Here is a 26,639-nt window from a genome sequence, read left to right on the forward strand (position 1 = left end):
CGTGATACCCATGTTAATATCATTTATGTATTGGGGCTGTATGTCAATGTATAATGCATGTAACTTCAATGTATATGGACTGGAGGCCTGAAATACAATAAGCATCTTTGATTTGGACTATAACTGTAAATTAAGATTGACTGATATCACGCAAAAAAGATTCATGATGAGTTAATTATGCTCAGAGGCTAGATGGGGAGCCCAGGGGATACAGTGTTTCGGCGTCTTGCTGGTTCTATGTTCAAAGTAGTACAGTGTTGAGGGTTGATTTCCGTTATCCCATTCTTTTATACCCTAGTAACTATTCTGAATGCCCTCACAGTTCGCCCAGTAGTTGAAACAATTCACTTACACAGCATTACACATCGCCAAGACGCCCCCGTACAATACAATATATGACCGAGATACTGACACAGACAATAAGCGAATGCTTGATAGCTACTGGAAACCTCTGATTGCATTTCGTCAAGCACATGAATATGTACCAACAACCTACATTGTCAATGGTGCAGAGTTTACTATGGTAACGTACCTGAAGTCTGTGGATGGGTACGAGACGGTGTATCTCAATGCGTAGCCGAGTTTGGATGTGTCTCATCTGGAGAGGTCCCTGTCGACACGCGGCGGCCCATCTGTTTGCAGTGGGACGTCACAGAGCTACATCGACCATACATGCTGTTGCCATGGCCCAAGCTTTGCGGTACTGAGGGCTAAAAATGGCGGTCTGCTGAATCGGTAATATCGCTTTCCTTGCAGACAAATCTTAAAAGTGTATTTTGGGGGAAAGGGGTCGAATTTTCAAGCACGTACGTCATAAGAAAGGAATTTCATCATGACGTCATCATCGCATATTTTGCACATCGTAAGAAAATAGTATTTTGCAACGTAAGGCCTGTTTCATTTGAAACATCTTTTTTTCAAGTGGGTGTAGTTATGGGTTAAACATAGGCGAGCATAACAGTCGATATGCGATCAATGAATATGTGAAAATATTAGTCTATCACTTTCCTTGAAGCCAGCGCTGTTTTGACTTATGTGGGTATAAAGCATTTCAGATAATATATCCACGACTTTTCCTGAATTACAAGTGATTTTAGCTAATAAAAATGAAATTGTGTCAAGTGACTGAAATAGTGAGCAACTCTCTTGAATTAGGTAGGACACGATTACATACGTGTTTGGTCAACTCGTTAGTCACCTCTCACAATAACAACCGATTCTTCCGACCAGGACATCGCCTATTACAAGAACAATCGCCTCTCACGTCAAGAACAATCTCCTTTTACAAGAACAATTGCCTATTGCGTCAATAACAGATGCTCATTACGTTAAGAACAATTGCCTATTACGTTAAGAACAATCGACCATTACCGCAAGAACAATTGCCTATCATGTCAAGAACGATTGCCTATTAAGACAAAAACAATAGCCTCTTATGACAAGAACAATCACCTCTTACGACAAGAAAGATTCAGGTCAAACCTGGGAAAGAAGAAAAGTGCATAGGTAGAATTGTCTCGGGGACGAGTGGGGCGAGTCAGTCAGTCATGGAGAAAAGCTTTACGAGAAGTCAAACATGGAATCTTTATTGGGAGACACGCCTGTCCCAGAATGTTTACGATGAGACAATCATGATCTGGAATCTGTATTGGGAGACAAAAATGGATGAGGATCTCCACGTAGCGGCAGTTTGGCTTAGGATGTTTACAGGTAGACGTGCGAAGGTCCTAAATTAATAGCAGGGAGAAGTGCATGGGTTGAGTATTCAAGAGCAGTTTGGCATTGAATTTCAGCAGTTTTAGAATAGTTACCTGACCACAATCGTGACTTCTTAGTTAACAACCCTGAAGTCAATATTAGTATATTAATAAACCTTCTTTATGCTAAATGCATATTTGGCTCTAAAAGAGGCACCTCCTTTGCAATTATGTTGTTTTTTTTGCCCCACTCAGAGTTGTTTGTATTCTTTGAAGCCGCTACGATCAAGGCCCCAGTGTTGTATTGTGGACTTTCAAGTCTGAGTGAGTGAGTGAGTTCAGTCTTTTCAGTTTAGTTTAGCAATATTCCAGCTATATGGCGGCGGTCTGTAAATAATCGAGACTGGACCAGACAAGCCAGTGATCAACAACATGATCATCGATCTCCCCAGTTGGGAACCGATGACATGTGTCAGCCAAGTCAGCGAGCCTGACCACCCGATCCCGTTAGTCGCCTCTTACAACAAGCATAGTCACCTTTTATGGCAAGCATGGGTTGCTGAAGACCTATTCTGTCCGGGACCTTCACGGGTCTCAAATATGACGTACCTACAATAAAAATTATGTCCGATACATACTGCTGTAGGGACTCGTGCTTCATGGTCTCGTGGTATTGAGACAAAACCCCATACTTGACTATACTCAGAACCAAATTCGGTTCTGGGTAAAGGGTGAGTGAGTGAGTATGATCTTACGCCGCTTTTTGCAATATTACGACAGGGGACATCAGAAAATGGCGCCACACATTGAACCCACGTGGGGAATCGGACCCGGGTTTTGGGCGTGATGAGCGCACGCTTTAACCACGAGGCTACCCCAACTGCCTTGGTGAAAAGGGAACAGCAGCTATGAAAAATGTGTGAATGGATCAGTGAAAATCAGTGATGAAGTTCCTATGTACCCATTCCTATGTACCAACTGTTATCACTGCTGCCATTTGGCTGAGTGCCACGCAAAACTAAACAAACTCACTCATTCCAGTTGTTATGCATTCTGGGTGCCATAGCCAGTGAAAGGCAATGGTATGCTATCTTTAGACATAGGTAGGAAAATCTGGTGATGTATCTCGAATCATTTGCCTATTTGCAATAAAAACCGTGGGAATGGATTCATTTTACCCACAGAAGGTAGGAAGCTGCAAATACATTTCTAGATAGATCTCCAGGGGAAATAATCATCTCCATGTATGTTCACGCGTTTATAAGCTCACACATTGGTTTTGACAATGCAGATCTGAACCACAACCAATCAAATCACATATCATGTTATAACTGAAGTGACTTCAGTGGCAGTTACTACTGAGCTCTAGTTTGTAGTTATTCTCAGTAAGAATGTTCCTAACTTAGAACATGCCAGCATCTTTTTTATCGGTATGCAAGGGGAGTTAACTCTTGCCTCTCGTCTCACACTACATCTCAAGCTACCAGACGACCAGCATTGTGTATGATGATATTTATATTCTGCCTCTGTCTAAGCTGGATTACTGTTGACGAGAGACGTATATCATCTGGTCACTGGTCTTGTGTTACATTGCATGAATTAGTGCTATTACCCATCAGAATCATCTGTCACTAAATCATCAGAGTTGCTCTGTCGAATTATTATGATTGTGCAAAATTTGGAAATGTTGCAAATATTAAATTTTGTGATTTTTTCCGTGCAGAAAAGACCCGAGAAAATTCGGACTAGAATTGATCGCCATGCTTGTCGTAAGAGGCGACTGACGGGATCATGTGGTCAGGCTCACTGACTTGCTTGACACATGTCATCGTTTCCCAATTGCAGAGATCGATGCTCATGTTGTTGATCACTGGGTTATCTGGTCCAGGCTCGATTATTTACAGACCCCCGCCATATAGCTGTAATATTGCTGAATGCAGCGTATTGATACCTTTGTTGTAATTTTTTAGTAACCTTTGCGTTAAAGTTTGAAGTTCTTTAATGTTAGACTACACGTTTTTCATTACACCACATGTCTATGTCTGATGGCTTTACAGGTAGTTCTTTTACGGACTGATTCCTTGTTACCTTTTCAGTGTCACCTCGATGACAAACACGAAGCAGTGCATTACGTGCTCCATAAATAAGATGTTTTTGTCCTTGGGGTGATTGTAGACTGGAGGTAAACTTGTGCAACTGTGAGTTAGATGTTTCATGCAGCATTGTCCTGAGTTCGATTTCCTAAGTGGATTCAATATATGAAGTTCATTTCTGGTGTCGCCTGCCATAGTTGGAATATTACAAAACGCCGCGTGAATCTCACTGGCTGACTCTCTCACTAACGCACTCACCAGTCCTTACTTACTGACTGACTGACTGACACACTCACTCACTCACTCTTGCTTCCACTCACTCACTCACTCACTCGCCCTTCCACTCACTTACCCTTCCACTCATTCACCCTTCCACCTACCCATTCACTCACCGTTCCGCTCACTCACTCACTCTTTCACTCAAACCCTCACTCACTCACTTTTTCACTCACGCACTCTCTCCCCTTCCACACACTCGCTCACTCTTCCACTCACAAAATTACAAAACGCCGCGTAAATCGCAATGGCTGACTCACTCACTAACTCACTCACCAGCCCTTACTGAAAGCTCGTTCACCCTTCCACTCATTCATTCACTCACCCTTCCACTCACTCACCCACTCCCTCACCCTTCCACTCACTCACTCTTCTACTCACTCCCTCACCCTTCCACTCACTCACTCTTCCACTAACACACCCTTCCACCCACTCACTTACTCTTCCACTTACCCACTCACCCTTCCACTTACTCTTCCACTCACTCACCCTTACACCCACTCATTCACTCACCCATCCGCTCACTCACTTACCCTTCCACTCACTAACTCACTCTCCCACTCACTCACCCTTCCACTCACTAACTCACTCTTCCACTCACTCACCCTTACACCCACTCATTCACTCACCCTCCCACTCATTCACTCACCTTTCCACACACTCACTCACTCTTCCACTCTCTCACCCATCCACTGACTCACTCACTCTTCCACTGACTCACTCACTCTTCCACTCACTCACTCACCCTTCCACTCACTCACTCACCCTTCCACTCATTCACTCTTCCACGCACTCACCCTTTCACTCACTCTTCCACTCACTCACTCTTCCACTCACGCACTCACGCAGTCTTATTTATGCAACATAACAGTCTCCCATTACGCTACTCGAATTTGAAAACACATAAAACTTATCTCCAAAATATAACCTTTATATAAGGCAGATTTCTGAATCATGTTTGGTTACAGAATCTCCAGACAGACATCAGTTTTGAGAGACCTTCACACACCACCTGTGTGAGCCATCTGCCACCGGGACACGAGTCAATAACGCCCTCCAGGTTGCGCCGTAGGGGTTGACAAGCTGTATGCTTCATTAGGCGATTTCAATACGTTTTATGATATTATTATAGGGATAAATTGATACGAATAATCGATATAAGACACTGTTGTTGTAGATACAAAACTAAATTGGTTCCTCATCTCTACAAGTATGGGCTACGTGTGTGTCACCATGTGTCACCATGTGTCACGATGACATTTCACCCCTCGCACCCACACTCTATAAAGCACACTAACAGTTACAACTACGTCTTGGTTGACATAACAGAACCTTGGGAAGGCATATGACCGACGGAATATATCTACAGGGACGTGAGGTTTCCCAATACATAATGACTGGCGTGAGGGGGTTTGATTGGGCCATGATTGATGTCAGAGCCCAATAGACTAGACGATGCGTCAGAGATTTCATGTAGGCCATGACTAGGCCATGACGTTAGTGTTCCCAAGTTGGCAATGATTTTCGTAAGAGGTCGTCAGTAATCTACGAAAAACGTCACGGTTCTTCTATGGGCCATGATTGACGTCAGAGCTTCTCAATAGAGAAAGACAGAGATCGACTGTAGGCCTTGATTGGCGTCAGAGATTTCCAGTTACAGTGTATATCCGGTTAGGATCTCAAGTAGGCCATGATTGACTTTCGTGAGCCCCAGGAGGTCATTATCAGGAGGACCCCAGACGCGCCTGGACTGACGTCGCATATGCCGGGTATTGCATGACTGACATGAGGTGTCCCCAGAAACCCAAGAATAACGTCAGCTTTACTCAGTAGGACACGTGTGGTGTTGGTGTTCCCCAGCAGACAATGACTAACGTCCCAACTCCCATGTATGCCATGATTGACGCCACAGTTCCAGAGTAGGCCATGATTGACGCCACAGTTCCAGACTAGGCCATGACTAACGTGTGAGATCCCAAGCAAGGCATGAATAGCATCAAAGTTAGACTCATTCGACCATGATTGATGTCACAGTTCCAGAGTAAGCCATGGTCGATGTCACAGTTCCAGAGTAGGCCATAATTGACGTCACAGTTCAAGAGTAGGCCATGATCGACGTCACAGTTCCAGAGTAGGCCATGATCGACGCCACAGTTCCAGAGAAGGTCATGATTGACGTCACAGTTCCAGAGTGGGCCATGATTGACGTCACAGATCCAGAGAAGGCCATGATTGACGTCACAGTTCCAGAGAGGTCATAATTGACGTCACAGTTCCAGCGAAGGCCATGATTGACGTCACAGTTCCAGAGAAGGTCATAATTGACTGACAACGACTGACAGAAGGCCTCACCACGAATGCGATAACATACAGGAGCGAAGACACCGCCAGTAGGCGCAGCAGCCTAGACTTGCCAAATATTATATACTTGCATGAACTGTATGGGATATATTTTATCTCAGAAACTGTATGACTGAAGATCCCAGGTTGGTGTACCAACCCTTTTTCCTTTCTAACTGAAGCGTAAGTAAAATATGCGTATCCTCACTTTCTGCTCCACTGTCCGCGATACATGCACATTTGTTGGTTGAATCCGTCTCATAGTTCCTCTACCACATTATTTCCTCTAATGCCTAGCCCTATTTAAATGGGTATATTTGTTGCTGTCAAAGTGATACATACTGGAAATTTTAGAAAGCGTTATTCTACCGTTAGCTCGGTGCCTTCTTCATGAAGGTAATCAGTTCTTCAAGATTTTGTGGAAATACTAAAACCAGAAACGGTTATACGGTTTTATGTAGCAATAAACTCGGTCACAGACACAGTGGGAGAATCGAATTGTTATCATGTATAAACTCGAGGTACAACTTGAGGTTTGATGAATTCCGAATTTGTCAGTTACTTGGTTATTTTCATTTCTTTTATTCTATTATTTATTTATTTATTTATTTAGTTATTATTTCCCTACAGTTGCTTATAAAGTTATATTATTCATTACTACCCGTTTAAGGTCTAATGTATTGTGTTGTGTCTCACAGACCATATCACCGGATGTGATATTTCACTGAATGTTTTAATTTGTCTGTATATGTTTTATTTATCATATTTGACACACAAGTAAAATATCCTTCTTCTTCTTCATCGTGAAGGAGAAGCTCAGAGCTACTCTAGATCTGATCGGGTTGGGAAGAAGTTTGAGACCAGGGTCCACTTGCACAAAGCGACCTTAGCGCTACGACTGTCTTAAGCCTATGTTGGAGTATGGGAATTACAATCATTGTAGCGCTAAGATCGCTTTGTGCAAGTGGGCACTGGACTGCAGCCAGATGTGAATGTTCAGCGGTGATTCACGTCGGGACTGTGACATATGTGGAAATCATGATGTACAGAGATTTCGTATGACTATGTCATGTTACTTTGTCCATAATGTTATTGCTAAGAGAATGTCCTCCTCACACGCTTGTAAACCAGTATCCTGTACCAATCTTCTGTTAGGATAGACCTAATTTTGCATACTTCGGGCACAGCAACTCGGTCTTTGGCGATTTAATAAAACCCAACAAACCCACGAAACGGATGTACATACGCCTCTACACACATCGCAAACATAGACAAAGGCGTTTGATACTAGTGAGACCTTTAAAATAGGATATATTGATTGATGTGTGCGTAATTGTCCGGTGTTCGGTCATTTCTGTGAAGCACCTGTACATGTTATATGCTAGGGAGGCAGGACAGTAAACACCGGGCTCGGTTTATCGATTTTGTGACGATCTCTGAAAATAATCATGTAAAACGCTTGATTGCATTACAACCGCAATGTATTTTCATTGACAAATAAAACTGATAATACTTCATGGTACATATGATGTTGTCTTTTAATGCTAGATGGGGAAGAAAACATTTATCATCCAAAACTGTGTTCCGCAGGAGATATCGGCTGTGTGAGATTTTGTACAATGCCCTGACAATTTTACACCGTCATGAACTTGATGACGTCACAATGTTATGACATCGTAGCACTGCAAGTCTAATGGCAGTACATTGTTGAGAGATGTACATTTTTCACTGAAAACTAACGAAGAATGATTTTGAATGATATATAGAATCGCACCCTCGCGTCCACTGATATCAATGATATCAACAATCGTTGATAAAGTTAAAAATTTATTTGGCAAGCCTCGGATATTTGTTACTTTATCAGTTGTGTTGATATAACGGATGTCAGTAGACACTTTGGTGAGATTCTCTATTTATGGTGACCCCAGCAGATTCACTAAAGTAGCTGTTTAACACAAGGTGAAGGTGAGGGTCGAGCACATCATTTCCTTTCACGGACTCACAAGAACTCTGGCCATCCGAGTTCTTAGAGGTGGAATGACCAGGTAGATGTTGAAAGAAGCAGGTTCGAAGCGTCCCTAAGGGACCTGTCTGTATTCACATGTATACTCGGGGGTCAATTTACTGAATCGACCGGGCCCCGAAAAAGTCATGCGTTTCCGGTCTATCCCGGTCATTTTCCGGATGACATTTTTCCGGATTATAAACAGAGGGCAGACAACTCTAATGAGCCGCTCGACAGCTGAAAGGGGTATTTTTAAATCGCTATTGTTATACTTGGCTAAATCTATCAGAAAATCTCAAGTACTGCAGGTAACGTTGCCTATCAATATGTTTTCCTAATGATAACAGTACACAGTACAAGTCCTACTGAATCTTGTGAAATGTTGCGCTCCACACGAAAGACGAAGATGAGGAGTCTTGGAAGCCAAAGTCAGTGTATGTTTCCAAATTTATCCATTCCCCATCGGCGTGCAGTATAGATGTCACGTTCAAGGTCCAGCCGACAAACACAACGCTCATTAATCCATCATCCGTCTGGATAATCGAATGAAAGTATCCTTGACATGTGACTTGCAAGCTGAGATGAAACACTGTTAAGTGTATGTTACGTTGAATGTTCAATGTCAGCGTCGTTTGTCTCGTCCGACATCACGTTCCAACGTCCTAAACCGACTTCTAACAATTGAAATTGACATTTCAAAAAGGTCCGAACTGACCAGTGTCAGTTTATGATGTTTTCTGACCAATGTATACACTTATGCTTGGCGCATGCGTAGCGTCCATTGATACATCCTGTTTCGACTCACTCGCACGTTACTGCGGCAGGTTTCAGCCCGGGACACTGACGGGCACCGAAGTTATTATGCCTGCATGCGTCTAGCCTAATCTCCGTGCCACGACACTGGACATTGGTCATCCACAAGGATCTGGAGTTGCGTGACCGGTCACGTGAATTCCTCATCCAACCAGCTGTGTAACCCATCTGTTCACAGGCCACCTGAGCCTCGTTTCGGCCAAACCCATGTGAGCAGATAGGCATCCATCTTGAATTGTGATAGATCTCCACATGGCCCGTATTCACGTCGCTGCTTTCTTCAAACGGAACCAGACGCAGCATGTGATCTGGAACAGAGTGTTGAATACGTTTAGTAAGTGAGTGAGTGAATATATTTTCACGGCGTCATCAGCAGTATCCAAGCTATATGACGGCTGTCTGTAAATGAACGTGTCTGGACCAGACATTCCAGTGATCAACAGCATGAGCATCGATCTCCTCAGTTACTATACAATGACATGTGTCAGCCAAGTCGGTGAGCCTTACTACCTGATCCGGTTATTCGCCCATTACGACAAGCACGAGTTACTGAAGACAAATTCTAACCCAGATCTTCATGGGTTATGTACACGGACACAATCTTGGGAACTTTTTTCTAGAGTACAGTCACCTTGGTCGAAGTTGAACGACCCCAAGTGACTGCTTTGGGGTTTTACACTGCGAAGACATACAGAGAGACTGAGTTTTTACGTGACTTAGCATCAAAATTCAACACAGCCGTGGCTTACTGCATCCTTTACTGGGAAAAGACGCTTGACTGGTGCTTGACCTTAAATAAGTTCTCACGTTGCAAAGAAACCACTACACAATGTCATTTTAGGACGCCGTTTGTTTACTTTTAAACGCTATTTTCCATCAGAATTGTGTATCCTGCGAATTGGTCAAAATCGTGTGGTCAGTACCGGAACTGAACCACTAGCCACATGCTTACTTTGTAACGGAAAATGAGGTTTTCATGGCAATTTGTTTCGGGTTAATGGGTGTTAGTTGTTTCAAAGGCATTTAGAAGTTGGAGGAATCAAATTTATGGAGGAACCATAAAGCACGTTTAGTTTAATGGGTATTAATAGTCTGCCTCACAGTCCTTCAATATTTTCCCTTCTGCTTTGCCCTTTCTGTAATGATATGGCCCAAAATGAAGAAAGTGTAGATTTCCTCTGGTTCTGCATCGGCCATCTCACCTGGACCTTTCCTTTTAAATTTGAAATTGAAACTTATATTAAGAGACTGGGCGTCAGTCTAGTGTTTCAGCCGCATGTGCTTGATGGGAAGTAAACTGGATATCTGGAGATAGACAGAGCCAGGTCACTTTCTGATAATTACAACTAGTGCAGTCAGACTACTACAATTTACGATGTTATGGTGTTAAGAACGCCGTTGTATAAACGATGATCGGGCATGTGAGAGCATACTGTCGTGCAGTTATGCTAAGTTTGTTAGTGAGCCGAGAACATGGGGGATATTTCTTTACCACTTCAGCACTTCGGGGCTATAACACTTTGGTTAAATATGCAGAATCGTTGCCAGACACTATGGGGAACAACGCATTTAGAATGTTTCAATTCTTGATGGGGCATTCTCCTACACCCTTACAATTGTTTAGGATATCTTAGATGACAAGCGGTCGATGTACAATAATAGGATTGGTTAGTTGGTTGGTTGTTTAACGCCGCACTCAGCAATATCACAGCTGTATGGCTGAGACTGCACAAGACAGCATGAGCACTGATCTACGCGATAAGATGACACGTGTCATCTGCGTCAGCGAGTCTGACCACCGAATAGGCCTCTGCCTTTCGACAGACGTCGGTTGTAGTTTATGTTTATTTTTGTTTTTATTTATTTTTTATTTAATTTTATCGTGTGTGTGTGTGTGTGTGTGTGTGTGTGTGTGTGTGTGTGTGTGTGTGCGTATTCATTTGACTATTTTTTTGTTTTTGGTTTCTTTTTTGTTTGGGGGGTTTTTGGTTGTTTCTTAATTGTGTTTTGTCTTGCTTTTTTCGTATGTTTTGTGTGTTTATGATTTGTTTGTTTGTACTTTTCTTTTTTGTTTTGGGTTGTTTTGTTTTTGTTCTGATTTGGTTATTTGGTGAGTTTTTAACTGTGTTTGTCTTTTTCTTGGTTTTGTTGTTTTCTTGTGTGGGGGTTGGGTGGCTTCTTTTTAGCGAAATACACATATTTAGACATTATTCTCAAAGTGTGAAGAAAAATTAATTCGCTAATGTTATGATAATTGACAGGAATGTTGGAAATCTGGAAAGGTAAGGCAAAACATGGTTTGGTTATTTTGGAGACGAGAAGCTGAGTGATCTCCTTTACAGAGCCATAACAGGGGTCAGCGACAATAAAAACTATAAACCCGAAAGACGTATCTCCAAGTTCCTGGTTCTAAGGGTCAGCAGTTGCATAAAGAAAGTGGAACCAGTATAAAGCGCCTTATAGCCAAAGGTCAGCAAGCCGGTCGCACGGTGTAATGGTGGACTGTGTACGATTCTCATTATCTTTGGTATGACATCATGCTTCCTCAGAAAGAGGAAGTTTTATAATTAGCCTCTCAGAGATGAAAGCGAATGAAGTAAGAATCGCTTTTAGGAATGAGAAAAGGAATCTGCACTGAGTGACTGTAAAACTGAGCAGAAAACAAGCCCGCGCTCCTTTGCGAGAGCAGGTGTGGGATTACTAGCTATGCCTACATCCTTGCACAGAGCTGTGTTTGTAATGGCGTGAGTGAGATCCTTATAACATACGTGTTTGTTAATATGTTTTTTGAAATAACACCATAAACGCGAATTAATAAAAACTGATCTTATTTAGAGTGAAAATGTATGTTCCCCCCCCCCCCCCTCCCCCCCCACAAAACATACACAGATTGAACTGAAGAATTAATTAGCTCTTTGAATTAATTCCTATTGAAGTCAACGCATACTAGGAACTGGTTTCATGACCGGTTTTGTTGCTGTTGAACTCCATAGCCGACTGTCGGCAGGTTATCGAGTGTAGACCAGGCAATCCATTCTCTTCCCACAGAGGTTAATTAAGTCATATCTTCCCATGTAACCTCTATTCCGATCGCAACATGAATTATCTCCCTTCTATGTATCCAATCAGAACACGTGTTACATCGACAAAGAGGGGCCACAAATATCCCTTCTTTGCCTATGGCTAATGTTGATGTGACAGTCAAGAACTTTAAGGGGTAGGTAGCTTGTCTTGTCCGTTGTCAACGAGGACGATGGAGACGCCACCTAACCACAATTACATTACTGTGTTTTGTCTAGAAGAAACGTTTGCGCATCGCGCAGGGAAAGAGGTTCTAGTTTCCCCGAAACATGCGGAAATTACCGAGGCTTTGCGAATGATCAATTTTGAAACAACGTCGCTGATTGGACAACTAAATCTGACTGCAACCAATCACGAATCCTGAACACTAACACTACGAACACGTATTACAGCAGAGGTTACGTGGGAAGATATGACAGAAGTAACCTTTGTGGGAAGATATGACAGAAGTAACCTTTGTGGGAAGATATGACAGAAGTAACCTTTGTGGGAAGAAAATGCAGGGAATCCAGTGACGCTATTTAAAGCGCCGATCTACGCAAGTGGGTTACGATGATATGTGTCCATAAAGTCGGCGTATCTCACGCCAGATCCCACTGGTTTATTTATATGACAAGACTGGGTTGCTGAATATTCGTTTTGACCCGGATCGTCACGGATTCGGCTTGAAGAGTAGCAATGTGTTACTTGAAGTGATTATTCAAAATTCAGTCATGTCAGTCTTGAGCTATTGTATTATTGTTATTGGTTTCATAAACTTGATGACCGACAATGACAAATTTGAAAGTAATCATCTTTGTGTTTTAATTGTTTAAAGTTTTATGGCTGTAGGCCTTTTTTCGACTGAATATCTGGCTATGCTTCCGGTGCTTATTCACGCGTTTACATGTCCGCTCCCTGTAATTCACAACTCTTGGGCTTGTACAGGACGATTTATAAGATCCAGATAATTCTGACGTTCATTAATTTAGTGATAATTGGATGCACCTAGTGTTGTTAACGATCTCGCTTCCTTCTCTGCTCATTTCGAGTTTCCTCTCTCGAAAATGCACTGAGCTGTTAAGGCAAACAGTAGATTCGTTAAACAGACTAGCTTATACAGAATGGTCCCTGTAACAGGTTCGTACTTATCGTAATGTTATACAGAACGGAGCCTGCAAAGGGTGCGTACTTATCGTAACATTTTACAGAACGATACGTAAACAGTTTCTTACTTTCCGTTCTGTATAATGTTACGATAAATGCGTACCTGTTGCAGCCATCATTCTGTATGATATTACGATAGGTACACACCGTTTGCACACAGCGTTTTGTATGTTACGATAAGTACGTATATGCTGCAGGCACCATTTTGTATTAATGTTACGATAAGTGCGTACCTGTTGCAGCCATCATTCTATATGATGTTACGATATATAGGTACACACCGTCTGCAGGCAGCGTCTTATATGTTACGATAAGTACGTATATGCTGCAGGCATCGTTCTGAATAATGTTACAATAAGTGCGCATGTGCTGCAGATATTGTTACGATAGGTGCGCCCCTTCTGCAGGCACTATCCTGTATAATGTTACGATAAGTGCGTACCGTTTTGCATAATGTACCGATAAGTTCGCACCTGCTACAGAAACCGTACTGTATAATGTTACGGTAGGTGCACACGTCCTACAGACACCGCTCTGTATACAAGACAGTGGGTGGCTGGCAGTGAGCCTTGTAGATGGACGCTAAGACAACAAACACGCGCTCCTACTGCACGTTAAGATCCAAACTCACAGCTGATAAATGTAGATCTTTCAACACAGCATGTGCTTATTTAGAACAACACCTTTGATAAGCTAAAAGTGAAACAAATACCGAATACACATTGTCAGCGCGTTTTGATTGATGGAAACAAAGCGATTTGTAAGTTATTTTACATTCACGATACAGGGAGCGGGATTGGGAAAATGAACACGTGAGGTATTGTCTTGTGGGGTTTCTTTGGGAAAACCTCTTCCGATTAAACGTACCCTAGTTTGTCGTACAGACCCTGAAGCAAATTTATCCAAGAAAGTCCATGCGAGTCTAGAAAATGTGAGAAGTCTAGATTCCCCTAGCTTCTGAAAATGAAGACAGTCTCAAGGCTTCATTTCATTATATTATTGTTTTTTACTTTGAACCTTTTTCAGTAAAATATGTTCATTTCAGAGATTAGCTGTTAGTCTAAACATACCCATGACTATTCTCTTTTTCCACACCAGCCTTCTCAAACTCCCCGTCTCTTGAAAGGTTTATAGAGGCGGTGGGGTAGTCTATTGGTTAAAGCAATCGCTCGTCCGGGTTCGATTCCCCGCTTGGGCTCAAAGCGGCTTAAAACTAAACTCACTCACCCTGCTGATATTAGCGTGTTCCACTTTCGCGACCGCCAGGAACACGGCATGGTAGCAGCCTAGAAAAATGCAATGGACGCCTCAAATGCGTTAAATGTAGGCACTGCACTGCCGCCTGTACCTCATTTGTACCTCAAAAATCTTTATCAGTTTTTGGAAAATAACTCACCACAGATAACTGCAAAATCTCCATGGTGACTGCAAGACTTGGCCTCATTGTCAAGTGATATAGCGGGGCACTGGAACGTGCGCAGACACGTAACGTTGAAATCCCAGTTGATACCGGAACCGGAACCGAACTGCCCCCTGCCGGCCGCAATGCCACCAAGGTATCCAAGATGACGACAAATGGCGGAGGCGTCTGTGTGGCCGAGGCTAGTGTTGCAGAGGGTGCCCCACTGGCCCTTGTGGTAGATTTCAACCCGGCCTTCATTAACATTCCGTCCATCCACCAGGGTGATGAGCGGCTCTGAAATATACAACGTATTGCCATTACAAGTGCAGTAGCTGACAGCGTTGGCTGGGAATTACACACCGTTATCTCCAGTAGATTTACAGTAACTGACACCAGCGACTCTGAAATGTACAACTTTTCACCATTACATGTACAGTAACTGACAGCGTTGGCTGGGGGATAGAGAACGTTTTCGCCAGTAGATTAACAGAAACTGAGACCAGCGGCCTTGCATCCTTGCACGTACAATTACTGACATGGATATCTGTGAAATGTGACAAAATTGACGTCAATAGATGTGCGCAATATTCCAGTTATGGCAGAAGCATGTAAACAATCGAGTCTGGACCAGACAAGCCAGTGATCGACATCATGAAAATGGTTCTACGCAATGTTTATTACATGAGTCTTCATATTACATCTGCGCCCCATGTGTCCCAAGGGCTGGTTACAGAAGAGCCCAGATGGTGTTTCAGTTAGATGACATGTTTATATTGCTGGGACGTTCACGTCATCTAGAGTCATCTGCCCTACGTGACGTAGGTACTACGGCGACATTGACGTCATCTGCCTCTGTGTGAAAAGTTGACAACTCTGGCAATATTTTACTGTAACTGAACACCCAACAAACGCTGCAATAACAGGAAGTCGTCGCGTGTGATTAAAATGATAAAAAATAACTGTTTGTCTCTGTGAAATGCGAAATGTGGGAGTTCCGGTAAATTCCATCATACGCATGCGAATAAACACATTGTAGTTAAATAATGGTACTGGCTAAATTCGTATCTTCACTTCAACAGTCTAACTCTGTTGTGTCGAACGGACGGTTGTCAAGATGTAAACACTTGGCCCATGCATATTTCTTGCATAGTCATCATTTTACGTCATATGGCACCTTAGATGCCTTCATCTTCGACAGTGACTATATTAATATATGAAAGAGGACAGAGGAAGGAAACGGTTTGATGTTGTGGCCAAGTCATAATGATATGTATTCCTAACAAAGGATATGTACTCTACGTGCCATGCACGATTACGGTCAAGCAGTGGGCTTGCTGTAAATTACATAGCCAATATTGCGTTGAAGATGAAGTTTATTTTGATTTGTCGGGGAAGCTCACACAAACTTAAAATAAGATTGTACTGAATGAATGATCCATGGATACGATCCTTTGCCGTTCTAGTCTTAAGAACATGAAATTCCATGAAAGCAAGGAGAACGTGTGTGTTACATATATCACTTATGAGTGAGTAATTGGATTAAAACAATGCTTGTATCTATACAATAATACCCATATCTACACATTTTTGCATATGCACAATGTTAATTAGAAAGTTTCTGACATGACCCTAGTTGAATGCACTAGAATCTCCCACAAGTCGAATATTCTGTACGTACTCGCACTTCGAATCGAATATTCTGGAATTTCCCAAACTCACGGAGGAGCTCTCAGAACAGGGGCGTTTAACATACCGTCACCCTATCATACAAGTTGTATCCTCTCTCAAACAATGTCCCAGTCACTCCCGAGCAGCGAGAGTGTCTACTCATATTCATCCCCCATTGCTGACGTACCCCCCTCCCCCCTCACTACCTCCGCCATCCCTGGCGTACCCACAGTGTCATACAGGAAAGGATCCTCCGTGGTGTGGGGATGACTGATGCAGGACAGTCCGGGTGTTGTGCAAAGTAATACACGTGTCCTGTTATACAGCACAATGGTATCTCTTTGATAGGAGATCGTAGTGCACTGAAAATCAGTGGTTTGGGGGCAACCTGTTTCCGGCCATGTCATAAGGAAGTCTCTGTGTATCGTCATTGGAGTGAATGAATAGGGTTTTATGCCGTTTTAGCAATATTCCAGCAAATATCACGGTGGCGCGGTGTGCAGCAGAAATAGGCTTCACACAATTGTACCCCTGTGGGGAGTCGAAACCGGGCCGTCAGTGTGACGAAAGAACACTTTAACCATTAGGCTACCCCATCGCTCCATCGACAAAAGAACGTATCTATGTATAGTTAAAATAATGTATCTATGTATCGTCAGAAATATGGCTCTATTGATCGTCAAGAGGACGTCTCTATGCATCGTCAGAAGGACGCCTCTATGCATCGTCAGAAGGACGTCTCTATGCATCACCAGAAGGACTTCTCTCTGCATGACCAGCAGGACGTCTCTATGTATCGTAAGAAGGACGTCTCTATGCATCGTCAGAAGGACGTCTCTATGCATCGTAAGAAGGACGTCTCTATGCATCGTCAGAAGGACGTCTCTATGTATCGTAAGAAGGACGTCTCTATGCATCGTCAGAAGGACGTCTCAATGCATCGTCAGAAGGACGTCTCTATAATCAGCTACTGTTCTAAGCAAAAGTGAACACTATTAAACGAAAACATCCAGGCAGGAAATATTGACTGTCAATGTATGTAACATTTTGAAAGAACATGACAGGGGTCGGTAAAGAATTTAAAAAGGTTTAATTATTCCACGTATATCTATTAAAAACGTCTCAACATGATGTGTAGTGTTTCCTGTTTCCGGAGTTGATAAATCCTGTCAAGGTGAGGACAAGCAGCAGCTGGGTGAGGAAAGTTGTGGTTACGAGTTTCTCATCTTTATTTCCAGCTTTACTCCGGATTTTGCGTCTTATAATCGCGTATTTGTAAATAAATCGCTCGCACGGTAATGGTTACAAAATGTAACATGTGACATGGACAATTTCATTCAAAGTAAGTGTAAACAGGTGGTTGGGGGTTCAGCAAAATATGTTGTCAAAGACTGACCACAGTCTACTCCCATATGCCGTCATCGCCGAAACACGCCCTAATCTGTCTCACAGCCTCTGAACCATGTTATTTTCCCTTCGGCCTGGTTGGTCTCAAATTCATGTGAACGACATTGTTCTCTCTTCCGCCCATCCCTTTTGTGATGAAATGAAACAAGTCTAGATTTCCACCCATTCCACTTGGATTCCTTTTAAATTCATATGGATATTCATATATATAGCCCTAAAGGGGGATATATGGATTTTTCACCGGATCTGAATCGGCCTGAGCATTTATCCACCATCCTCACCGCCGTGGGTGGTGGAGTAGGCTAGTGGTTAAGGCGTCCGCTCATCACGCCGGAGACCGGTTTCAATTGCCCATATCGGTACAATATGTAAAGCTCATTTCTGTTTGAAACGGCGTAAAACCATACCCACTCTCTCACCAGCACCACCTCTCTAGTTTGTTTATATCAAAATTGTTTATTGTAAAGACTAAGCGTTTGTACACGCATCTGTGTTTCTCGGTGTCAACAAGAAGCCCGTATTCCTCTCAAACCTTGTTCAACCCAAAGACCTGTACCGTGATCAATGACAGTGGTCAGTATGGTTTCCTGATTAAACTCAGCAAAAATAAAAACTTGACACTCATTATTTTTCAGATAGTGGTTTGAAAGTTTTCCTGAAAGAGTTCTTGTTGTGATTATGGTTAAATACATTGCTGTGGGCATTACGTCACACATTCATTCTACTGGTCGGGCCAACGTAGCAAGGGGGAGAGCACTGCACGCTAAAATCACGTTTCCACGTGCCACAAGTCACGTGACCTATTAATACATGTGCAATTGATCTCACGGTAGCAGAGAAGAGGGTCATCTCAGAAAAACACGGTTTTATCGTTAATTTGCAATGCCACGACTGTCAAACATTCAGTATGAACGTGCCATTGGCATACTGAAAACGGGAACGTCCGTCACTGATGTTGCGAGTGTTATGGGATGCAGTCGACAGACCATCCATGATTTCCAGGCACGTGTCCATCAAACTGGCACCAGAGCTGACCGCCCCCGTCCTGGTCCACCACATGTGACGTCACACGCAAAGACCGACAGATTGTCTTACGTCATTTGTTTGTCACTGCCACATCCACTGGGAATGTATTGTTTGGAGGTCGACTGACTGCCCAAACCGTCCGAAATCGCCTGCGCTCTACTCGTCTTCTTGTGCGGCGACCATTTCGTGGACCAATTCGAACCCGTTTCCATCGACGCCAACGTCTTCTCTGGGCACGACGGACCCAGCGTGATTGGAATAGGGTTGTGTTTAGTGATGAATCAAGGTTCACATTAACCTTTGCTGATGGAAGGGTTAGAGTTTGGAGAAGACGAGGAGAACGCAATGCCCAGTGTTGCGTACAGGAAGTGGATCGATTTGGGGGAGGTAGCGTTATGGTTTGGGGTAGTATCAACGGTCATGCTCGATCCCGACTCATTGTCATCCAGGGAAACCTTAATTCGGCAGCATACAGGGATCAGGTGCTCGTTCCAAAGCTTTTGCCATACATGGCAGCTCATGGCCCTGGTCTGACTTTCCAACAGGATAACGCCAGACCTCATACGTCCAATTTAACAACGAATTTCCTCAGGAACGCTGGCATCAATATCATGGAGTGGCCCTCAAGATCTCCCGACCTAAACCCCATACAGCATGTGTGAGATGTGTTAGGCAGGCGGCTCCGTCAAGTAAGGAACCCTCCACAGAACTTGCAGGAGCTTGGTGCCATGTTGGTACAAATATGGCGGAGCATTCCCCAAGCTGTGTTCAGACGCATCATCCAATTTATGGGGAGACGTTGTATCGCAGATGTGAACGCCCATGGAGGACACACCCGATATTGACATGATTTCATTAGGTTGTGACTCACATGGACATTGTAGTCGCATTTTCGGTGGAACCGATTCCATGACAAACATGATCTGTATGCTATAGCTTCTTTAATGACAAGAGAATTGAATACAATCGTTATTTCAAACCCATTTTCCAAAATGTTCAAATTATCGACTTTGAAACGGGTGTAAAGTTTATATTTTTGCTGAGTTTATTTATCTCCGTGTCCGTTTGCGCTTTGAGGTTCTACTACACTAAATCAGAATCACATGCTACCTATGCGAGGCCTGTGACAGCTGATTGGATGAAATGGTGTAAGATGTTTATGTGTTTTTAAAGTACATCCATCCAGTAATTAAAACTGACCACAAGTTTAAGTATTCAGTGCTGTCATTTTTCATCACCATGACTTATGCTTATGTGTGCACCGATATTTTCAAGTACGTGACATATTTGGTGCGGAATGGAGACTTGATGTATTGCGCTTTCTGTGGTGGGAACAATCGCCGGACAAGTTGGACAGAATTTGTGTTTTATTGCAGTTTAAAGGCCAGGCTGTACCCCTATGTACGTATAAGGTTACTATAGGTAAACATTTGGTGTCGTGTAACTTAAACAAGGCCCAGTCACGAACATGTCCACGGGGTACGAGTCGCCATCCGGCTTGCCGGAATGACACGAGCAGTTACGAATGACTCGGCTGTTACCGGAATGACTCGAGTTGGTCACGAATGGAGAGGGATGCAGATCGCTACATTCGTCGCCACTCGCCCTTCGGCTTGTCCCGGAATAACCCGAGTTTTGCACGAATAGAGAGGAATACGAGAATTGACACGTACGACTTGTTACGGAACAGTACGAGTCAAGAACGAATGTTCCTAAGTAACTCAGACGACCGTGTACGTTATCAATTCAGTGCACATGCCGTGACTCTCCCACTGATTGTATGTATACGCTGCATTTTTACCAGTTTAGCTTTATTCTCATTTGATACACCTGTTATCTCGACTGCCTTGATAAAATGAGGCAGCGGCCAAATTAAACGTATTTATATCTGGTGGATACAGTTCAAGCAAACTACTAAAGCAGGTCAACTCGGAGGATGTAGCGTGGGAGAACTGAACAGACATTTGAAGGGCGATGAAAGTGAGAAAAGGTCAGGTGAAAGAAATGGAGTCGAAGCAAGGCGGAGGGATGGGATTGATGAATAGTTTTGAGAGCCCAATCTAATGCGGCTTCCAGCGATATTTAGGGGGCAGTGCCAAAGACCCGTGCGTGGGTGCAATGTGTGAAGCCCATGTCCCGCGCTGGGATATTGCCGGATTATCACCAAAAGCGGCGCAAAACTAAACTCACTCACTCACTCCAGTAATTACGTCATCACGACATACTGTGCAGAAATCCTCAGGCTTGCAAACCTGATTTGGTAATGTCGACTTAGTTTTTGCTATTGCACTTCTTGATGAAAGTTAGACAAGGGTTGATCTTGTGTGAGCGAGTGAGTGAGTGAGTGAGTGAGTATGGTACTACGCCGCTTTTCGCAATATTCCAGCAATGTCAAGGCATTGGGGGGCAAAGTCCTCAAACCGACGACGATCGTAAGTCTATGTAAAAGTATGGGACTTACGATCGTCTTAGGGTTACGTTCGCTTCGAGGAACACTGCACCCATGTGAGAAATCGAACCTTAGTCCTCGGCCTGACGAGCAAACGCTGTGACCACTGGAAAACTTCCACGGCTCACGTGGCTAAGAATACAGGCGAAAAGGGGGGTAAGTATGCTTTTAGCAATGTTCCAGCAATATCACGGAAACGACACGCAAAATGGGCACTTCTCATTGTACCTATGTGGGCAATACGTCTCACAGTCGCTGAACCACATTATTTTCCCCACTACCTAGCCCTCTTGGCAGTGGTAAAGCCCAGAATGAGTGAGTGAGTGAGTTTAGTTTTACGCCACACTCAGCAATATTCCAGCTATATGGCGGCGGTCTGTAAATAATCGAGTCGGGACCAGACAATCCAGTGGTCAACAACATGATCATCGATCTGCGCAATTTGGGAACCGATGACGTGTCAATCAAGTCAGCGAGCATGACCACCCGATCCCGCTAGTCGCCTCTTACGACAAGCACAGTCGCCTTTTTTTGGCAAGCAAGTTGCTGAAGGCCTATTTTACCCCGGGACCTTCACGGGTCTCCCAAAATGAAGTAAGTCTAGATTTCCTCAGGTTCAGAATCTGTGGTCTCCGTTGGGCTCTTTTCAATTTAAATGGGTTTATTTGGTACAATCAAAATTATATATTCAGAGAAGAAGCGTTAGTCTGCCATGGGCAGTCGAAACCGGATCATCGGCGAGACAGGCAACCTAGGATACACCACCGCCACTGAGAATGTCGACGGAGACATAGACTCAAACTCAAAGAAGTCCAGTGAGCTGGAACCTGGACCTGATAAAACCTGGACTTGCAGCATTGACGGCTTATTGGCATTACGGTATAGCCAGAGAGGAAAACACAGGATATGGTTCAGTGGCTGGAGACAGACACGAATGGTAATGCAATCCACATACGTAGGGGTTGAGGGTGGGGATTAAGGAAAGATCGCTGAAAACAGTCAGCTGTATTCTAGACTACCACTGAATGGGGTCATCGAATAACCCCTAGTCCCTGATTACATTATAATTTTGTTTGGAGCAAACTGAAAAAGATCCCCAGTGAAAATGAAGATTCTGAACCGGAGAAAATATAGACCTTACTCCTTACTGAGGGGTTTTAGCAGGGGTGAATAATGCGGTTCAGGGAGTGCGAGATACACGACAGGGATCGCAGTACTGGGCTTCGTATTATGCTTGCCCAAAGGCTGTGCTGCGTGGTAAGCCCATCCATGTATTATAATTTCATCCATTAAAGAAAAAAATCCACATGCGCGGACAGTAGAGGACCAGTCTATGTATACATTATATATTATCATTCAAACTGTAAAGTCTACATTGGAGACCTGTGCAAGTCCATGTTCATATCTGTACGCTCCTTCCTACAGCCCCCGAACCATTTTACTTTCTTCCCGTCCAACACTACTATCACACAAAGTCCAAACGACGGGATTTCCTCTGAATCTCGCTGGGACTCCCTATCAGATTGATGGAGTTCTTTCTGTCAAAATATGTGTCCTCTCTGAACGTTATCTGCAGTCCCCGTGTCTGTGTGGTCAATGACCCTCTCAGCTTAACTAACGCTTAGCGTCTGAAAAAGTAATTTATGAAAACAAATACTCCCAGACATTCCAATTACATTGAAAAGACGTCCACGTGAAGTGGAAGATATAAAGTTGGCAGACGCAACTGTTACTGTTACTTATCAACAGTTCCTGACCACTGGCGAAGATGCTGACCAAGGCAGTTTCATATATTTACTTTGTAACCCGACCGCTGAAGTGAGTACTCGTAAGTCCCGAACTTGTCGAAAATAGAGACTTGCTTCTTTTGGTGCATTAAAGTACTGTAAGATGGGGTGGTAAAGAACGACTTTGAGACAGACAAACTGTACTGAACAGCTGACACGATCAACATGGTGTTGACATGCGCTAGATGTTTATGATACCGGAGAAAATATTTGTTTTTATTCTCCCTGAAGATAACACACAAGGAGCGGATTACGTTATTCACTAGACAGGCACAAATCTGTAAGATATGAAAAAATAATGCTGTAAATGGTTATTTTAAAAAAAGTGAATAACAGAGTGGGGTCTTTATTGTTACAGAATTACGGTAGTCTGCCATACAAACCCTGAGACAAATATATCTAAGAAAGCCCGCACAAGTGAAGAACATGTGGCAAGTCTAGACTTCCACACCTTCTGAAAATGAAGAAAGTCTCAGGGCTCCTTTTCATTATAATCTGTTGTTTTACTATGATCTTTTCCCTGTAAAATGTGTTCATTTCAGAGACTAGTTAGTCTAGACTTGCCTTTTCGAAGGATAGAATTAGTATACATCCTTGGGCTCACCATGTCGTTAAACCATTAAGCAAGGCTAGTTACTGACATGCACCACGATTTCTGAATAATCTTATCTTATTGCATGTGCCATGTACATGTGTCCTGTAAGCTTATATCCGGTGTGACCCCCATAACAGACACACACATTCTCAGCCCCGGTTTACCCTAGCCTTACCCCCAAGTTCTCCTCCCCCTTCCATTCCAGTGTTGATGTAGCGACACACAGAGACATCAGCAATAAGTAAGCGTTATTGGGAGTATCGAATGACACACAGCTGTCGCCCTTCCAGGAACCGGAAGTGGGTCAGGGAGAGGTCAAGGCGGCGCGGCGAGACGAGATCAAACGAGATTTCAAATTCTGCTTTATCTGATAAGTGCACAGGGGTGAATGGGGGTGTTTGAATCAAGCTGGGGTGCGTTGTTAAAGCATCAAATGACACTCATTTCTCAGCCCTTGGCCATCATGCCAGCCGAGGTGTGCACTTAAGGCTATCCTCTCTGCTTAGACGTGAATAATCTCAGTCCATTTAGTCTTTGATGAAGTAAAGTAGCCTTGATTTAATCAAGAGATACGCTGTAACAACATAAAAACGACAAAAAAGATCATTTGAAGAACATGTATGAAAAACCGAACAAAATAAAACAAAACAAAAATCTTGTTTTCGGTTTCTTGCAAGATCCGTCACTTTAAGCGTTGTAACTTGCACCAATAAATAAATAATATAAAGTCAACATCAACAACTGATATTCAGCCTACTGTCAAATGATAAAGTCTGCATCAATAAATGACATACATCCTACTGACAAATATAGTCGATAACAATAACTGTTATACGACCTAATAACTGTCAAATGATAAACTAGACATCAATAACTTGTAAACAGCCTACTGTCAAATGATAAAGTCAACATCAGCAACTGATAAACAGCCTATTGTCAAATGATAAAGTCAACATCAGCAACTGATAAACAGCCTATTGTCAAATGATAAAGTCAACATCAGCAACTGATAAACAGCCTATTGTCAAATGATAAAGTCAACATCAGCAACTGATAAACAGCCTGTTGTCAAATGATAAAGTCAACATCAGCAACTGATAAACAGCCTATTGTCAAATGATAAAGTCAACATCAGCAACTGATAAACAGCCTATTGTCAAATGATAAAGTCAGCATCAGCAACTGATAAACAGCCTACTGTCAAATGATAAAGTCAACATCAGCAACTGATAAACAGCCTATTGTCAAATGATACTAGATGTAAACTTGGACACCAGCCGGTCTACTGTCAAATCATATACAAAGGCAGTACAAGAAGTACAAGATATATATATGTATGTATGTATGTATGTATGTATGTATGTATGTATGTATGTATGTATGTATGTATGTATGTATGTATGTATGTATGTATGTATATATATATATATATATATATATGTATGTGTATGTGTGTGTGTGTGTGTGTGTGTGTGTGTGTATACACCGCTCCTGATACACGTTAAAAGACACAATCAACGGGCTGTATTGCTTTGCCAGTAAATTACATACTACGTACTAGCAAATGACACAGTCCACACAAATAAATGATATATAGTCTACTACCCAAGGATATTCTGTCTATAGCAGTAGCAGATGATATACACCACTCAAATATCACATCAAATGACACAATCTTCCCACAGAAACTTTCCACAGCATATGGCTGACGGGCCGACAGACCAACATTTATGTTGTAGAGTTACACTACATGTTTTCATGTTTAATTTTTTATTTATTTGGCATTTGCATTTAATGTGAATTAAACAGCGGCAACGAAGTCCATATCGGTTCTGATCCCACACACTGCAAGCCGCGTGGTATATGTAGGATCTGTAGACTGTTGGATGAGGTTATTAAAATATGGAGCCATCAGCTGAGCTGCAAAATTTACATAAGCACTATTTTTAGACTCATTTCATAAGTCTCGCGTCACTCTCGCGTTAATCACACGTACTGCAGAGACCTGCAGCGCCACCCTCGTCAATGAACGCAAACACTCCGGATTACGTATGTGACCAGAGAAATGCGTAATAGAATGTTGCTCATAGCACCAAAACTTCCAGAGACCACGCCCTCACACCGTCCTGGTTATATAACACTGACAAACACGTGACTGTGTCTTAGCTACGGTTGCTAGGATACATATTGCTGTTGCATACGTAAGAACAATATGGACATTCCTAAACGACTCCAACTGTTGCTTTGTACATTCGATTATTATAATTTGAGTCAGCCTGTGTTTGAACAAGGGTAAACGAGGACAGCGTACAAAATAAGACGAATGAAATGCAGTAATGCAAAAATGGCGCCGTAGAAACACAAACGATATACTGGCAATGCTACATATCATGAAAGTTTTCAACTATTCCATCGATTGATCGACTGGCAAAGGCAGCAGGAATGACATGCGCAGAGCTGAAGAGGATCTCCCGAAACAAAATCCGGTGGAGGGGTGCTGTAGCAGCTCTTTGTTCCCCGAGGAATTAAGAGGCGGAAGAAGAGGAAGAATCCATTGACAATAGCATTCTGTGATATACCATTCATATTTCCGAGTAGAAAATCAGCTTTGCAAATCATGATAAGATTTGCAGAAATGATTTCAAAATATTAATGACAATAAATGCGAAGTCATAGGCATTATCGCCCAGGGTTATGAATGTAAGTCCGTCCGTTTGGTCGTCCGTCCGTTCGTTCGTTCGTTCGTTTAACGCCGTCCTCCGTAATATTGCAGCTTCATGGCGGCAAGTTAATAATCGAGTTTGGTTCACATATCCAATGATCAACAGTATGAGCATCAGTCTACGCATTTGGA

General features: G+C 42.9%; 2 protein-coding genes across 2 annotated transcripts in view; both read right to left on the reverse strand.

Moving 5' to 3' along the window:
• LOC137255389 (uncharacterized) overlaps window positions 1-3,826 on the reverse strand; it is a 35,144-nt gene extending 31,318 nt beyond the window's left edge. The window contains exon 1 of the mRNA XM_067792832.1: window positions 3,786-3,826. Within this exon, the coding sequence (XP_067648933.1) occupies window positions 3,786-3,826 (41 nt within the window). The remainder of the gene's footprint in view (window positions 1-3,785) is intronic.
• A 4,099-nt stretch (window positions 3,827-7,925) lies between these two features.
• The window catches only part of LOC137255217 (uncharacterized), a 30,063-nt gene continuing 11,349 nt past the window's right edge, over window positions 7,926-26,639 (reverse strand). Inside the window, exons 3-4 of the mRNA XM_067792636.1 lie at window positions 14,848-15,147; window positions 7,926-9,532 (exon numbers count right to left, since the gene is read on the reverse strand). Of these exons, the coding sequence (XP_067648737.1) occupies window positions 9,213-9,532; window positions 14,848-15,147 (620 nt within the window). The 3' untranslated portion in view covers window positions 7,926-9,212. The remainder of the gene's footprint in view (window positions 9,533-14,847; window positions 15,148-26,639) is intronic.

The sequence above is a fragment of the Haliotis asinina genome, chromosome 11, assembly GCF_037392515.1.
Source record: "Haliotis asinina isolate JCU_RB_2024 chromosome 11, JCU_Hal_asi_v2, whole genome shotgun sequence".
NCBI classification, from domain to species: domain Eukaryota; kingdom Metazoa; phylum Mollusca; class Gastropoda; order Lepetellida; family Haliotidae; genus Haliotis; species Haliotis asinina.